This window comes from Pyxicephalus adspersus, chromosome Z, assembly GCF_032062135.1.
Source record: "Pyxicephalus adspersus chromosome Z, UCB_Pads_2.0, whole genome shotgun sequence".
Lineage (NCBI taxonomy): Eukaryota > Metazoa > Chordata > Amphibia > Anura > Pyxicephalidae > Pyxicephalus > Pyxicephalus adspersus.
This window is the reverse complement of record NC_092871.1, coordinates 62,401,277-62,419,839: the sequence shown is the minus strand read 5'-3', so window position 1 is coordinate 62,419,839 and position 18,563 is coordinate 62,401,277. Positions and strand designations below refer to the sequence as shown.

General features: G+C 42.1%; 2 protein-coding genes across 4 annotated transcripts in view; one reads left to right on the top strand and one right to left on the bottom strand.

Annotated features, from left to right (window-relative positions):
* Window positions 1-13,814, bottom strand: part of CRAT (carnitine O-acetyltransferase) — a 43,723-nt gene extending 29,909 nt beyond the window's left edge. Inside the window, exon 1 of one of the 2 annotated variants that reach the window (XM_072431273.1) lies at window positions 13,504-13,814. In XM_072431273.1, coding sequence (XP_072287374.1) covers window positions 13,504-13,530 — 27 coding nt within the window. In that variant the 5' untranslated portion in view covers window positions 13,531-13,814. Of the gene's footprint in view, window positions 1-116; window positions 137-13,503 lie in introns of those variants that run through there. The other variant, XM_072431274.1, reaches the window with a different exon arrangement.
* A 408-nt stretch (window positions 13,815-14,222) lies between these two features.
* The window catches only part of PTPA (protein phosphatase 2 phosphatase activator), a 111,784-nt gene continuing 107,443 nt past the window's right edge, over window positions 14,223-18,563 (top strand). For both annotated transcript variants that reach the window (XM_072431787.1, XM_072431786.1), the window contains exon 1: window positions 14,223-14,284. In XM_072431787.1, the coding sequence (XP_072287888.1) occupies window positions 14,260-14,284 (25 nt within the window). In that variant the 5' untranslated portion in view covers window positions 14,223-14,259. The remainder of the gene's footprint in view (window positions 14,285-18,563) is intronic.

The window sequence follows — 18,563 nt, the reverse complement described above, 5'->3', positions numbered from 1 at the left end:
TTTTAAACAAACATTTACATCAGTGCCAGAGTTGTTTTAGGAGTCTGGACGCTTGCACTTAAAGGGGAACTATACTCAAAAACCAGTCTTTCAATTATTAATCTATTCTTACTTACTTGCATTAAAATGTCAGTTTTCCGTGTGGCACTGGCTGGGTCAGCTTGTATCCATGAAAAATATAATGATTTATGAAGTGTTAAGAAGTGGCCAGCTTGTGACTGGCAAGTTTCCATTTTCTTCCTCTCCTGACCTTCTTCTCCAGCCACTCCCCCTCCCTCACTAGCTGGAGCCCTCTGCACAGAGCTCACAAGCTGAAAAGAAGCAGCTGTAGACGGAGCAGTCGCACTTGAGTGACATTAGTCCATTAGTCCCAAGCAAGAAAAGAAAAAAGAATCTGCATAATTAGGGTAGTGGGAGTGGATTAGAAACACACCCACCAAGGATGGCATTTCCCAGATTGCAGTTCACCGCCTAGAAGATGGAGAGACCTAGGGGTGTGACTAGAACTCGTTTTTCATGTTTAAAGGTCAAAGCAAGCTGAAAAAAAAAAAAGTATTCGGAGGATTAAAGTATTCAGAGGATTATAACTTTGGTTTATGTTATCCATTAACCAAAGTGGATTTTGTGAGTATAGGTACGCTTTAATTGGTATAAATGAAGATAAATAAAATCACTTTGCAATCACCTGCCTTATAACTGGTTAGATAATTCAAAGAAAGACATGGTATTGACAGGGAGAAGACTGGAGCATAGAAGATGGAACAAAAGTGAATAATTACCATTCTTTAGAGCTGTAGTATACCTCTTCTGAATGGAGCTTCTTATCCATCGCTGTACCTGTTTCGAAACTTAATCTGTGCACGTGATACAGCCTAATTAACATTAAGGCTCAAAATCCTAGCGATAGGTATAACTCTAATATTAGTATATTAGTAAAATATATATATACAAGTATAATTATATATCACAACTAAAAAAGCAGACTTACTACATTTACATAACTACAGTACAGAAACATGATCCACTACTAATGAGTATTTTTGTTCTTGTTCAATAATTTTAAATCCAGACAATGAATACTGAATGCAAAGATTCAAACTAGGCTATTTATTTTATTTTAATATCTTTCCTAAATAAAAGAAAATATCCAAGAAGTGTCAAATATTGTTGTTGTTTAGTGTAATGGTTCTTGCCATGACATGTAACAATTTCTCAATTTAACCATTTGCAAAGGTAATCTTAAACTGAAAGTCTAGAGGTCTATTTATAAAGCTGTTAATCCGACATTCCCTGACCCAGGCCTACCTGACGTAACGCTGAGTACATAAACTCCCAACAAACCCTATCAAAGGCCTTTTCAGCCTCTATGGACAGTAGGCACATAGGAGTACCAGTAGACTTAGCAAATTGGGTCAGCAGAAATGTTTTAATAGTATTGTCCCTAGCTTCCCTTCCATATATAAACCCGGTTTGATCCAGATGAATCAATGAGGGCATATAAGGAGATAACCTATTGGCAATCAGTTTAGAGAATATTTTTGCATCAACATTAATCAATGATATGGGTCTAATGTTAGAGCAAACCGTATGGTCCTTGCCTGGCTTAGGAAGGACCGTAATGTGAGCTTCCAAACTCTGTGGAGGAAACGGCGTATCGACGGAAATGGAAGAAAACACTTTAGTCATAAAGGAAACAAGATTAAGGGTATGGAGTTTATAAAACTGCGGAGTAAAGCCATCAGGACCAGGGCTTTTCCCAGTCGGTGTAGCGCGTAAAGCGGCAGAGACCTCCTCCTCGGAAAACGGGGTCTCCAGTTGCGATATCACCTCAGAATTTAACGTCGGGAGGGCGGTTTTGGTTATATAATCTCGTAGGGAGGATGAACTGGCATGGCTAGGACGAATTTGATAGAGATCGGCATAGTAGTTATGAAAAGTCTGCAAGATCTCCTTAGGGATTGACGTCAAGCCACCTTCAGTAGACCGGATAGAAGGGATATAAGTAGTGGACGTGCAAGGGTGTAAGCCCCGCGCTAACAATCGGCCACATTTATCCCCATACTGGTAAATTAATTTGCGAAAGCGATCCCGATGGCGTTGGTATGCTAGGTCGTACAACTTCAAAAGGTGAGTCCTAGCAGCACTCAGTTCTAAAAATACATCTGGGGCCATGTTTTGTTTATGTAGGTGTTCCAAGGAATGAATTTTATCTCTAGTATGTGTAATATCCTGCAATCTGATCTTTTTAAGCCGAGTTCCTTGTTGAATTAGGACCCCTCGAACCACCGCCTTCATAGCCTCCCATTGTAAAGGAAGGGGAGTGGGGTCTGAGACGTGGTCCCCTATAAAATTGGTGATAGCTTCTAAAACCGCCTGTGCACAAATAGAGTCCTTAAACAGGGAATCATTACACCTCCATGCCCATTCCCTAGGGCCCGTTAGCGGAATCTGGAGTGAGAGGGACACTGAGGAATGATCGGACCAGGGACAAGATTCTATAGAAATAACAGGGTTCCAATCAAGTACTGAGTTACTCGCCAAAATATAATCAATACAGGAATACATATTGTGTGGGTTGGAGTAAAAGGTATAATCTTTCATGGTGGGATGCAGAGTACGCCACATATCCGCTAGTCTAAGATCGTGTAGTCTAGAACGAAGGGTGTTCAACTTGGAATAGGGTATGGGGGTTTTCCCGGTGGAGGTATCAATCCGGGGATCTAGGACACAGTTCAGGTCGCCACCCACTATAATAGATCCCTCGGCGAACCCCATCAGAGTCGCCAAGTACTGCGTAAGAGCCACAGTGGGTTGATGACTAGGGGCATAAAAAGAGGCCAGTGTAAATTTCTTATCCCAAAGAGAAATTTTAAGGAACAGAAATCTGCCCTGTGGATCAGAGATGGAGTCCAGTATCTGGACAGGCAAAGTTTTGTGAAAAGCTATAGAGACTCCCTTAGTTCTAGACTCAGGATTGGAGCTGTGATGCCAAACAGTGTAATAACGATTGCGGAGAGAGGGAATTCTAGTGGATTGAAAATGAGTCTCCTGCAAAAGTAAAATGTTCACTCTCGCTTTATGTTGAGCATATAGCACTTGAGAGCGCTTGTGCGGGTTATTCAATCCCTTAACATTGAGGGTGCGGATTCTCAGAACTTGTGTAGTTTCTTTTATGGAGGACATCAAGGGAAGCGGGCCAGGGAAGGGCACCAGACGGACGAAGCGGGCTAAACCTCGACCGTGGGGTGAAAAGCTAGAGTGGGATCCCGAAGATCCCAAATCACCGCCTAATTAGGCAGTGGGCCTATGTGGGGGAAGTGTCTGAGTGCAGCGGGGGGAGGCAAACAGACAGGCGACAAACATAACATCCGGTCCCACCTGGGAGAACCTACAAAATCAAAAACAACTGAGAAAATACGTGATCCCTGGGCATTCGCCCAGAGTACTAAACAATCCCATAGTCGGGATAACTAAGGTGTGTAGCATAAATCAAAAGACATCGACATAAAATAGGCAGTTTACTAAATTCCTGCCAAATAATCTAATGAAGAAGGAATTCAACATCCCAGGTCCCAAAATAGGGCCAACTAGGGGGGCGAGGGCAGTATAGCTCGTGCGCACCCCAGTGGGCCCTAGATAAAATTAACCACGGGATCTAGAGGGCATTTAAGAATAGCAATCCAACTAACAGCGGAGCCTGCAGCTATAAACACTAGAGAAATAACATTCAATGTAGCTACCAGTCCTTGAAAAGTCCCACCGTGGAAGAAGAACGTCTTGAGCAGGGTTGGATGTAGTCCGATTGTGCTTGGCAGCATAGGCAAGGCTCTAATCAGAAGCAAGATGCTCTCTCAAACAGGCACGGTGCGTGGTAAAACAAGTTGAGGTCGGAGGAGTGCCAGTGGTGTTTAGTGGCCCAAGAGACCCAGAAAAGATTAGGATGGCAGACATGAATACCAGAAATGATGTTGAAGGCAACCAGAGCTCCAAAAAAGAAAAAGGGTTGTAAGGCATCCTAAAAAATACGAAAAAAAGGAAAAAGGATTTCGATGGCATGTAAAGATCCAATAAAAATTGTTGGCGATGATGATTCAACTGGCTAGGTTGTGAAAGGAGGAGGAGAAGAGAGATGAGCCGCAGAGGTGCTTGGAGAACTATCAGGTGGAGGTTGTGATGGAGCTTGCGGTGGCACTGGTTTGCTGCTGAGGAGTGAAGTCGCCGTAGGCCATTCCGGTAGTATGATAATCGGGAAGGTGTAGATCTCGTACAATATGAGGTAGGTCAGATGGCTCGCGAAGAACAAGGGTTCTGCCTCCAGATCTGATGATGAGGTGGAAGGGAAATCCCCATCTATATGGGATGTTCCGGTCGCGAAGAACTGTTAAAAGCGGTTTAAGAGCTCTGCGGAGGTCCAAAGTATGTTTAGAGAGATCAGGTAGCAGCTGTATCTGCGCCCCAGCGTAATCAATATTTGTACATTCTCTGGCTTTTTTCATATCTTCCTTGGTTCTGAAAAAATGAATCCGACATATAACATCTCTAGGGCATTGCGGATTTGTGCTGCGTGGGCCCAGGGTTCGATGGATCCGGTCTATCTCTATATCAACATCGGATGGAACAGCAAGCAGCTTAGCAAAAATAGAGTAGGCCGCAGTGGACAATTCTGAATTCGGTACAGTTTCAGGCAGACCCCGTATGCGTATGTTATTCCGCCTGTTGCGGTTTTCGGCGTCATCGTGCAACATATACAACATGTTAATTTGCGCCTCATGGCGTTCCAAAACAGCTGCATGGGATACTACTTGTAAAGAAAGATCAGCGCATCGGATTTGTAGAGCTGTGGTAACGCTGGTAACTTGTTGAACAGATTCTCGTATAGCGTGGAACTCTGCCTTGCAACTCGCTTCCAAGCGCCCTATACTGTGTTCTAAATCCTGCCTGGTGGGTAAGGCACGTAAGTGGGCCTTCCAGTCCCACTCCACCTCGGTATCTAAAGTGGCAGGGCTCGGACTTGAAGAAGCATCTAAAGAAGGCATCATGCAGGGGCTAAGGGTGGGGGAGACAAAATTTACCTCTGGTAATGGAGGTGTGGAGGCATCTGGGCCGTGTCCTGATGATTCCTGCTGAGATCCGGCCTTGGATTGAGTGCACCGCGCCGGCGGTGCCTGTCCGTCGGGAGCCACTGAAAATCGAGCCCCCGGCTTTGGGGCCTTGTCGCGATCCCCGCGGCCTCCCGCAGGGAAGAAGCTTGAAATTCCTTCAGGGGAGGGATCGCCCCCTCCGGGGCGTCCCTTCTGTGCCCCCTTCATTTTGGGGCCCATTGGAACCAATTTAGAGGCGTTATAGCGCTGTCACTTTAAGAAAACCCCCAGGCGGGACATGGAGAGCAGGGAACAACGTCCTACTCCGCCGCCATCAGGCCACGCCCCCCAGTTTAATATATTTTATAGAAGTGTATGTATCCACCCAAAAAGAGGGACAACTGAGGAGGAAGGAGATATTTTGAACTAAAAGTTGTCCCCCCTCCTTATTTCTAAAAGAGGTGACATGCCAAAGGAAAGCTTCTACTTTTGCTTATTTTGCTGCAACAGCAGTTAACCAAACCACTTGCCCAATTACAATTTTCTGGAAAAGCTATTACTGTGATTATATACTTCTCTTGTAAGGAATCATCTGGTGAGGGTTTTTTAGGAAGTGTCCGTCTTCTGTTTCCCTTGCAGTGCTCGGTGGTTTCTCAGTGAGCCGTGCAGGAAACACAAGATATTACTGTTCCAAGAATGGTTGATTTCAAAGGAAATTGCACTTGGGGATTTCTTTGCACTAAGATGGAGTTCTGTAGGGCAGCTGGCAAGACAGGTATACACACAACACACACACACATACTATAAGTAATATATATAGGTTAACTTATATGCTTACTATTTTTTATGAGAATGTATATCAACAATGAGAAGATTCACCACTCTCTAAAAAAAAACAAATGTGCAACAGAAATGTTTGAAGGCATAAGGTTGTTTTTAGGGCATACACTCTGTATACAAGAGGCAAGATAGTCCCAACCACCTTCCCCACAGAGTATAAAATTGGGTCTCTGTTGATGAAAACTTTTCTCTGTTCTATCCACAGTGTGTGTACCAGCAAGTTGTTTAAATCTGCATATTCCATACAAGGCATTTACCTCTTTTACCTGCATGCCCTTGTCCTCCCATTCACCTTGTATCAGGTCATCCTATTCCACTGTTCTAAGACTCCTTGTTCTTTAGCTTGTCATCATGCAATTCACAGAAACATAAACACATCGGTCAGTCATGCTGAAAGCAAACGCTGATCACCCAAAACATTACCATCTCCTGTCTCCTGTCTAATATTGTGTGCTGCCAAACAGCTTTGATTGAGATTCCACTAGATCCCTGAAGGTATCTGGCACTAGACGTTACAAGCAGACCTGCCTTAAGGTGCGTACACACTTCCAATTTTTATCGTTCCAATCGACCGACGAACGATCGATTGGGCAAAAAATCGTAGATATCGTGCAGGATCGTTCGTCGTTGGTTTTCCAACGATAATAATTGGAAGTGTGTACGTAGCTTTAACAGTTCCATGTCTGTCGGTGCTGTACGATCGTTCGTAGATATCGTGCAGGATCGTTCGTCGTTCGTTTTCCAACGATAATAATTGGAAGTGTGTACGTAGCTTTATTCTTTTGCCTTATCTTACTGCTATCTCTTCCCAAGGTAAACATTGCACATGTCCCTGGCTACCCACATGCTTTAATAACCATGATCCATCAGAGCAGGCCAGCCTTTTAATTTTTCCATGGTATAGTTCCCCCATGACTACTAAATGCATTTTTGCCAGAACACAGGATTCACCATGGGCACTACAACTGGTTTGCAGCTATACAGGCCTATACACAGTAAGCCACATTTTTTCAAGATATTGTCATGGCCAGCATTAGGATTTATGTGATAGTGTAATAGAACGTAATAATTGGATATGACTGAGGTAGGGACATTAGATTGTGAGTCCCTTTGAGGGACAGTCAGTGACATGACTATGGACTTTTTACACTGCTGCTTAATATGATGGCGCTTTATAAATCATGTGTAATAATAATATTAATGTGGAGCACATCAGAGAGCCTTGAGCATACTTTACCCCTTTCACTGGTTCAGAGTTTTTTTGTTTTTTTTGGGGGGCAAGTTTTGGTAGGTACTAAAAATGTTGGAGGTGATCAGACCCAGTCTTCTAGTCATTACAATTTGGCCCTTGCCAAAGCCATCTAGATCCTTACGCTAAATTTTCTGCTATTAACACACGACTTTAATGAAATGACTAGTTACTTACTGCCAAGTATACAATGCCTGGTCAAAAATAAACATTCTACACTCCATGATCCACCTTAAGCTTTGATTACAGCACACATTCCCTGTTCTGTCACTTCAATAAGCTTATGCAATGACACAACATGTATTTCTATCCAGCATTATGCATTAATTTTTAATTTAAATCAAGATTTATTCAAAATCTTATATTGATTGTTGGAAAGTCAGACTACTGCATAAACTCTTCTCCAACACATCCCAAATACTCTCAGTGGGGTTAAGGTCTGTACTTTCAGGTGGCAAATTCATGCCTGACATATGACTATCTGTCCTATGTAGTCATTTGTCATATGTCATTACCATAGTCTAAGGCCAATCGTGGGAAGAAGCCAGTTAACCTAACTGCATATTTTTGGGATGTGAGAGCCAACCACGCCAAGTGCCTGGAGAAAACGCACCCAAACTCTGGAAAATTATACAAACTCCCTGCGTAAGCATACAAACCTCAGACCTAGGGCTGTAAAGGCCAGAGTGCTATCCACTGAGCCACAGTGCTGCCCATCCTGTCATTTTTTTTCTACAACAACTCTTGGAACAGCCATATGGAAACTCACACTGGCACCATGGCAAGGAGCAGTAAAGGGTAGCCACTATTGAGCACTGCAAGGCAGTAAAGCGTGTTTATGCAGTAAGCATTATAACAGATCCAAGATTCACTCCCCATTACAAACTATATATACTTTAAAAGCTTTTCAACATTCACACATAATATTAAGATTATTGACATTAAGTTCCTGGCTTTGCCCCCTTCCAGATGAAATAGAAAAATTAGTGTGGGGGCATATGACAGCCTTATATCCTAGTATGCAACTGTGTAAATATCAGGTCTTTGCAATTCTTAAAACTGTTTTTTCTTTTAGTGAGAAGCTGATGATGGCAGAGGCACAAGCAAGTTCCACGCCGTTGGAGTTACAGGCCATCATGAAGTTTTTGTTTCCCCAGGGAATGTCAGCAAAGGACATTCATACTGAGATGTCACAAACACTGGGGGAGAAGTGTCCTTCCTACAGCACTGTCAAAACCTGGATATCTTGTTTCAAGACTGGGCATTTCACTGTTAGATAAGCCCCGTAGTGGGTGCCCCTCAACCTCAACTGACCCGACAACCTACGATGCTGTCCATGAGCTGATTATTGAGGACTAGTGAATATCCGCAAAAAAGATAGCACAGATACTTGACATCTCACGGGAGTGTGTTGGGTTTGTTATCACCACTATCCTAGACATGTGGAAGCTTTCAGTGAAGTGGGGGGCCGAAATGTTTGAACATTGATCAGAAGAAAGCCAATTAGGCCCATTTTGAAGCTGCACAAGACTTTTTGGCTAGGTAACTGACTGAGGATGAAACCTGGCTCCACATCTATGATTCTGAACCAAGGAACAGTCAAAGGAATGGTGCCACAGTGGGTCCCCACAGCTGAAGAAGTTTTGAACCCAGAAATCGTCCAAAAAAATCATGGCGTCCGTTTTCTGGGACAAAGATGGTATTCTGTTGGTGGACTATCTACCTCAGGGCACTAGTATCACAGGAAAGTATTATGCTAACCTCCTGCATCAGCTGAAGGAGGCAATTAAGATGAAACGCCACGGAAAGTTGACCAAAGGAATCCTTATTTTGCAAGACAATGCACCTGCGCACACGTCCAACGTTACAGCTAGGAACTTCCCAGCACCCCCTTGTAAAAATACAAATCTTTGGAAAAATCATATATTACCTCCAACACAAGGCAAGTTTTGTTTTGATAGCTGTACTTCAATACCATGAATGTGTCTATTGTGTGCAGCTGAGTAATAAGAATGGAACTCAGTTTTCGCCTCAACTGTTGGACTTATTTACCTGTTCTTGTCACACTCTTTTACTGGTGCTTAACCCTCCCTAACCACTGATTTACAAGGTCACAAGATACAGAGATGGATTAAAGTGCAACGATTATGTGCCAGATACAAAAGTACAACTACAATATTCCAGAATTAGTAAAGGTTAAACAGTGCAGATCAATAGCCATCCCGATCCTCATTGTTAGGCAGGGCAAAGATGTGCAGTAGTCTCGTTAAGACATTAAAGGAATATTATTTTTTTTTTTTAACTGTAAAACAGCGAATGCTTCATGAGCGGGGGAAGGAGGGATACAGGAGGAGGGGCGGCACAGGCTCATTTCTTCCAATAGAGAGGCAACTCTATAACTATAACTGCAAGCAAAACTGTCAGCTTCTTCATTGGCACAAATAACTTTTTTTGCCACATACAAAGAACATGGGCAAGTTGGAAAAGTTTGCATTGGCAGCTGTTCTATTTCCAATGGAGTCCCAAGGGGGTATTTGGCTGGAGAGAGTGCAGATGGGTAGACCTGTAGAGACTTCAGATGATTATCACGGGAAATAATCCTTTGGGATCTTTTCTATTGCTAACTAGGGCACTACACAGAGCTTCATTCTGTTGTATAAAGAGGGGTGGGGGGCACTCGTGTTCTTCTACATAAAGGGCACAGCAGTTGAATCCCTCTGGACATTCATCAATCTGTCGTGGATGCAGGGACTGCTGTACACATATCAGATATTTTCCCAAGATGAGCATGTTCTTTTCGGGTGAGAATCATCTGATGTGTGTAACTGGACTAAAATAAAATAGCCAATAAATGTGCATGACAACTTTTCTGTGCAGTGATCTCCCCAGCCTGCATTAGCCAGGCACAGCACCTGGCACATTTCAGTAACAACCCTGACTGTTAATTAAGGCTGTTAATTTACAAACCAGGGACCACAAACCACCTACATCTTCCCTCCCAGCTCAAATATTCCGGGGAGAATACTGCTGCAATTCAGCTTTCAAATATTAAGTAATGCCCAGCATAAATAATTCACTTCCTTAAGTGCAGAGTGTCATAGAGCTGCCTCTTAGGGCCACCGCCCTGCACTTGTAGTACAACGATAAAGTGAATGGCACTGGTGTCATCAAGTTACTTTTCTGCATCTTTGAGGACTACCCAATGCTGGAATTTTACAGTGATGTTTACCTACTGTCAAACACTGGAACTGAATTTTTGTAGACTTGAACTGTTTGCAAAACTGCTTTCCCAGAAGTTGCCAGGGTTTCTTTCAGCCAAAAGCAATTTGTGACTCTCAGGTCAGTTTAAAACCAATGATCTTTTTGGCTGTCTGTAAGGGTAACATTCTTCCCAATGGCCAGCAATGTGGAAGAAAAGGTTCTCAAAGACCTGAAAGGAATTTCAAGGGTTTCCCCTATGTTAAAAAGGGTGAGAAACACTACATTATATGTAGCAAATATGTGCAACAATGCTGTCACTATCTACTATCTGTCAAATAAAGGATTAAAAACGATCCCATTTTGTCCAATGTGAATATTTTTTATGCAAGTGGTTTTGAGTAGTTATTTAGTCATATGTGACTGAGTAAAACTGATTAAACCCACCAGTCTGAACAGAATGACAGATGTATCTGTTGGCCAAATAAAAGCCATGTACAGTGTGTCCCCTGAGCCATCCACAGGACACACACAAGTCTCTTTGTAACACAACACATTACAAGCATCTCAGCTATTCTGCAGAGGGAAGACAGAGCAGTGACATAACTGAACATATGTGTCCAGCGGGGTCATATTCTAGGACATCGGACTAATTTTGTTTAATACCTCCAATTTAATCCAATTTTTAATCCAAGTAACCAACCATAAACACAAGGCATAACGATACAATAAAGATGATATAATTCATTCCCCTTATGGGGGAAATTCAGACAGGCAGTTTTAGTGAATAAAAGTAATTGGAAACCTTTTTTGCACATTGCTTTGGCCATGACTGATCATGACACCATTTATAAAAATGACATGTCACTTTTGTCTGCAGTAGTCACAGTCTGAAGATTTGCACTGTGAAAGCATGTAAAATCTTGTTGCCTAAAGGACAATTTGCCTCTCCGCACTGTGCAAGCAGCAGACCGACACTGGATGCCTGAAATTAGCCTAAATCACAATGCAAGAGAACATGTCACATTTCCCAAATGTACCCAAATTAATACTCCAGCCATGACCAATGCATGGAAATATAGCAGATTAAACTGTATACCAGTAAAGGATAAATCAATCAGTTCAGTGAATGTGGTGATAGTTTACTTTGCAAAGAACACACAATTACAATTTTTCCTTGCACATGACGAGGTGAATAAAGTCAGCAATGCTCATTTAGGCTTTGTACACATCTTAGTTTCTGTCACTGGAAATTAATTTTTCTTATTGTTTCTTGTGACACTAGGACAAGCGATCACTAGAGACACATCACTGTTCTATTTTACAGAAAGGGAAGGAGGAGCAAGTGGTCAGACACTGGCAACAAGTATAGTTGTTGTTCCAACTAGGTCTCGAGCAACACTCATGCAACCCATGGTTGTTGTGTGAAACCCTTGGGTTCTGCTAGATCAGTGTTTCTCAACCAGGGCTCCTCAAGCCATTTGGACTTCCCAGGACAGTTACCACTGACATCAATGATTTTTTGGGCTATCTGTAAGGGAGTCATTCTTACCACTGATCAGCCATGTAAGAGGCATTCTTCCCACTGATCTGTAGATTATAGCAGGGGTTCCCTGAAGACCTGAAAGTTATGTCAAGGGTTCTCCCCCATGTTAAAAAGGTTGTGAAACGCTGATCTAGCCTATTAGTGTTTCTGTACTAAGCACCTGTACAAAGCTAAGTGATGTCCCTTACAAGGTGATAATTCACCCTGGCGAGTCACCACTTGTGACCCAATATTTTTTTCATTATCACAGGCTAGGGCTCCAGTTTTTTTTTAAGATTACAAGCAGGTGAAAAGCAGAAACATTATTTTTTTGTAGCATTGAATTTTGTAGCACTATAGGGAAAAATTTTTACACCTGTTGGGTCTGCTGTGTGTGTCCTATTGGGGAGGAGATTTTCTCCCAACTTCTATACTACTGTAGAGACAAAAGGGAGACACATATACTCTCAAAAGGGGAACTAAACCCCTACCTATAAAAATTGAGATCAGGCAGGTCCTTTATTGCAGAAGGGACAGGTGATGTACTTGATTACCCAGGGACATTACCTGTCCCTTCAGCTTTAATGAACCTGCAAGGTCACAGATTTTTTTTTGTTAAAGGAATTATAGTCCCACTTTATGCTGCACGCACATGATGGATAACTGTCACCCAAAATAAGCATTTATGATCATTAAGAGTGAAAATCTAACATGTGAATAGTGGTCCTCATTTAGTGATCCACTGTGACTGATCAATGAACGACTATTACAGATAACTGCTGTCATTTCCTATAGAGGGGTACACAGGGGGCTGCCTCCCACTCCCCCCCCCCCCCCCCCCCTCCATAGAACAGATTGTACAGAGTTGAGACATTCTACTGCCACTGAAAACAATCACAAAGAAAATTTCCACCAACAGATATTTGATGTCTGTATACAGCTTTAGTTGCCAGCAGAACAGGTGTCCCGTTGGGAGATTTGCACACCATTCTATTTTTAGCGACAAGTGTATTATATTGTATGTCCTATCACCTTCTAGTTCAGTGACTATATTATAAATAAACTAGGACTAGGATAACTGTCCTTAGACACCAATACTGCTCTTTTTAAAACATTGAGTGGGTTTAGCCAGGGGTCCGGGTCATGCAGGAAACCACAATCAATGAATCATACACTTTGTATTAATTGCCATAACAGCAATGTATCACACACAGAATATCCCACAATATTTGTAACCATAAAAAAGCAATAAAAAGTATTTTCCACTAGACAATATAGCAGTGTCACTGCCAGAGATCTAGAGACACTTGTACAATGTACCAGAATTTGGTGTTTACAAGCAAACATAAAAATGACACAGAAATAATATTAAATTACAATGTTACCTGTATAACATACAACAAAGGTATTTACAAACAAGCACTATGTACTAAAAGCATACGGAAATGATGTGTACAAGTATACAAACCTGATCTATATACATAAATAATAAAATGCAGAAAATTGAGACCCTATGTTCCCATGGATGGGCACTGTAAATGATTCCTGAACTTACAAGGCACACACATACAGGAATGACCCTCCACTAGCTCCTGATTGCTGCCACTTACCATGTTTTTTGCTATGAAAGCCAGCATGATTGCTGCAGGGTAGATCAGTTCAGATCACTAGTTCAAAGTCCCTGCGTGAGCAAAGAGCTGTCCGTGTTGGGCTGATCTGTCAGTCACAAGGACAGTGTGACAAGGGTGCAAGAAAACTTCATTGCTGATCTTGAGCGATTGTATTGCTCATAGTGACCAGGGTGGGGCGCAGCCGCCATTTTTAAAACGGGCAAGTTCTTTATAGCGTCACTCCCATCACACCCAAGGAACGGTATCATTAACTCGAGAGGCTGCCATGTACATTTCAACCGGGCCATTGAATGTTTGGAAATATGACACTACGATCGATTGCCAGTAACAAACATGGCGCAACAGTACCCGCCATCTTTTCTATTGGCAATAGTGTAAAACGCGTTACTGAGCACTTTGAATTTTTTTTTTCATAACACCAGAAGCTGTTTTATTACACAGAAGCTCAATTGAATTTAACAGATAACTTTTACACAAAATTTTAAAGGCTTGCCCATCTTCAAAGATGGCCGATAGTTGGCTGAATAGCCATCTTCAAAACTGGCAAATGCCATTCATAAGGGAGCGTGATTTTAGGCGTATTTATTACAGAAAAGGGTAATAAGGTTGGGTTCGTTATGTAAGAGTGAAAAGAGATAATTTTTTTTTTTTTTTTTACAAAATATTTGTGACTAAAAGTGGGTGTGTCTGTCCGAGGACAGGGGTAAAAGGTGAGAAGTTCCCGGCTGCAGGAAGATGGCTGAGAGGGAACAGCAAGCAGGTTTGTCATTAGTAACCCCCATTTATTATCGACACCTAGTTACATGATACCACATTGGACCTTGTCACTTTGGTCAACATGATGGAAACGGGGTGCAGTCTGTGGCATGGGTAATGTTGAACTAAAAGTCCCAGCAAGCAAATAAATTAGCAACCGTGTTCTCCCCAGAATTTTTTTTCAGCCAGGTGGTAGGAAGCAGTAGCCAGGTAATAAAAAGGTGGGCAGGGCAATACAGCAAATTTAGTATTTCTAGTTTATGTCATCCAGTAACCTCTTATTGTTCTACCTAACCATTATACTTTGTCCCAACTTTCTAATGCCTGGCTTGTCTAAAGCTGCGTACACACTTCCAATTTTTATTGTTCAAAATGAACGACGAATGAACGACGAACGATCGATTGGGCAAAAATCGTTCGTAAAAAAAGTAACCAACGACGCCGACGAATGAGGAAAGTCGTTGGAAATGAACGACCGGACCGGCGGATCGGATTGGACGACGATCGTTGACCATCGTTCGTGTGTACGATCGTTCATTTATCGTCCATGGTCTGAGCATGCGTGATGAACGAACGTTCGTTCACTTCCTGTCGTGCACGTCACTCCCTGTATTTGCTCAAACGATCGCATCTATTGTGTGTACAATATCTACGAACGATCGTGTCGTTATCTGTATGTACAGGATCAGTGCTATACGATCGTTCGCAGATATCGTGCAGGATCGTTCGTCGTTCAACAACGATAATAATTGGAAGTGTGTACGTAGCTTAAGTTTTCTATTTTTTTTGTATTATACCCAAGCTATTCAGTGCTGTGTACTTTAATCCAACTTTCTATTTTTCCATGTTAACAGTGTAATCGCTTGTAGTAGTGTAATAGCGTGATGTGGTTTAGTTCACATTAGCAGTAAAAAAAAAAAAAAAAATGGGCAATTTACCGCGCACACTGCATTCGTGAGATTGTGCACTTTTTTTTTACATTATAGGAAAGCCCCTGATGATACATTCCTGGTGTCGGGCATGTGCAAAAGGAACAGCCCACAGCCACCTGGGAAATGTGACACTAGTATCCTGGGGGGCTGCGGATTTCCTCTGTCACCATTGCAGTAAAGATGGAAAAAATGGAAAAGAAAAACACCTTTTTCCATTAAATAAAAGGGGAAAGTCACCTTTTTTATAATGGTATAATGTGGTGATGCTTTGGGACCATCATGCTTGTGATGGGGGCAGGACAGCCAGTGTCCCCCTTTCATCACTGCCCATATAATATTAAAAAAAAAATGTAAAACCTTTGAAATTCACCTGAGTGTGCGTGTACAATGACATCAACAGCAATAGGATAGCTGTGTATTTAAAGGCTGCTTGTCATATTCTTCAGCCTAACAACTTGCTGTGATCAATCCTTCAGATCTCCTAAACCAGGGGTCAGTAAACTTTTTTGGCTACTAGGCCATTTGGGGAGATCAAGAAGGCACACTAGGCTGGACTCTCTCTCCCGTGCTGATGGCACAGCCCCCCACCTGGAACACCCCTGAAGCAAAATCCATCTCCTCTGCAATGCATATGGAGGAGAGGAAACATCCATGAAAGGAAATCCCTCTCCTCCGCAATGCATATGGAGGAGAGGGAGTGTCCCCTTACCCCGGTGGAGGAAGTGTTAAGGTCGGCCGCAGTAAATAGGTAGGAGAGGCATAACAAGGGGGCTCAAGAGCCACCGGTTGCCGGCCTCTGCCGGATCGACCAGGGGAGTGTTAGGCTGGAACTGACTACTGGCTAGGCCGTATTTGGCCCCCCTCTCCTAAACCATTGGTTGTAACAACTTGAATTTTTCTGGGTACACAGGGAACTGTCATAGCTACTAGTAACAAAACTTTCTTTAAAGTATTTTAAGATATGGGGGTAACAAGTTTAAAAAACTTGTTAAAAATTTGAACATTGAGGTTGCTGTTTCAAAGGCAAGTGCATCTAGAAGTCCAAAATTGAAAATGCAAATTAAGGGGCCCACGGGGCCACTTATTTGCAAGGAGAATTAGGGTGGGGCCCCTAAATTTATACCTTTCACAAAATTATAATTGTATTACTATGCTACCCTCTTTGCTTCTGTTCTTGGAGTCTCAATTTCTCTGGAATGGGGAGGTGCAGGAAACTGAAAATGTAGGTGCATATGGGGTACACATGTGTACAACCCTCCTTAAAATTTCCTTAGCATGGCATCATTAGAACATAATAAACCTCTGCCCATCAAAACGCGCTGCCCTGTTACACATAACTATCGGCGTCCTTACCTTGAACCCTAATTTCTCTAAATCAGGTGCAGGTAAACATATAGATGCAAGTAGGGGACACTTGTGGCTAACACCCCCCAAACTTTTTATCACCATGGCATCATTACAACATAAACTCTGCCCATCAAAACACGCTGCCCTGTTACGCATGACTGTACCTTTCCAGTACCTGAACCCCAATTTAATTTTGATGTGCAATTTTTTATGTTCTAATGATACCATAGTGATGACATATTAGGGTATTTATTCCAGGGCTGTGGAGTCGATAGATAAATCCTTTGACTCCGACTCCTCAGTTTCTGGTACCCCCGACTCCTACTCCGACACTTCGATTCCGACTCCCCTGTATTTACAGGGTTTCTCATTTTATCTTTACACTTTTGCATTCTAACTTCACATTTTTGAAACCAAACTTCACAAAAAATTTAGACCCCTTAATTATTCATAAATTTAATAAACAATTAAATATAACACAATATTTTTACCATAAAAGTTTTTCTCAAGAAACCTTAATAAAAATATGACAGCGTTCCCCCCAGAAACTTTTTTCAGCCGGGTGGTGTGAAGCTGTAGCTGGGTGGTCAAAAAGGGGGTGGGGCAAAAGATGGCAAATTTAGTGCTCCCAGTTGTTTATGCCATGGGTATCCAGTAACCTCCTATTGTTTCTATGTTCTACCTTACCCCTATACTTCGTTCCAACTTTGTAATGCCTGCCCCATTAGAATATCTAATTTTTCCATTCTATGTAGTTTGCCACAACTGTCCTATGTGGTGTATTGTGACCCAACTTCCTAGTGTTTTAAGAGTGCAATCCCTTGTAGTAGTGTAATAGTATAATGAAAGTGGTGTAACAAGTTAGGCTTAGTTCATATTAGCAGCAAAAAACATTTACCCCTTCTGAGTGTTTTCTTGCAACTGCTAGGCACCTAGGATTGGTAATAGGCGGTAAGTGCTGGGCTTTTTCAGAGCTAGACGTTTTTTAAGAAACAGGAACTGGCATGAGGAATGGATAAATGTAACTGTATTGCCAGTGTGAATTCAGCCCAACTTCAGATGTGCTCGTGATGCTATATTAAGTTAAAGTGAACTTTTGTGAAAACGTTTTTTTCAATTGATCCTTTTACAAAATTAGCCCTGCAGGCCCATGCTGGCTCAGCTTCCACTTTCTCTTCAATGCTCACTTGTACGTCCAGTGCTGCCTTGCACTGCGCATGCATGAGATTAAACACTTTTGTTTACATTATAAGAAAGCCTCTAAAGGTGCATGAGCTGTGCAGAGCCTTTTGGTATATGTGACACAAATAACCCAGGAGGCTGCGGATTTCCCCTTTCGTCTTTACCTAAATGGAAGTAAAGATTGAAGGGGAGAGGTCCTCCCTAAAAAAGTGTAAAACCAAAAAAAAAACCACACATTTTCCATTAAATAACAGAGAAAGTCACTCTTTAATATAATGTTAAAAATGTGGCGATGCTTTAATAGCATCATGCATGTGATATCAGATGGGCATGTGATATCAGACAGCCAGTGACCCCTCTCATCACTGTCCATATTCTATAAAAAAAAAAAAAAAAACTGTCTGTGAAGTTTATCCACAGTGTGTAATGATGTCATCGGCAGCGCAGTGTGATAGCTGTGTGTAAAAGCTGCTTATCATATTCTGCAGCCTAACAACTCGCTGTGTTCATATCTCCTAAACCGTTGGTTGTAATAACTTGAAATTATTAAGGTACACGTGGAGGCATAAGAAACTGAAACTGTAGGTGCAAGTGAGGGACACTTGTGGTTAAAACCTTCTAAAATGCAATTAGTATGGCATTATGAGAACATAAATCTCTACCTAGCAAAGTTTGCTGCCTGCTCTATTACATATATCTGTCTGCATCTCTACCTCAAACCCCAAATTCTCTAGAATTAGGAGGTACAGGGAAACAAAAATATAGGTGGAAGTGGGAGACACAGGTGGCTATCACCTTTCATCACAATGGCATTACAACATT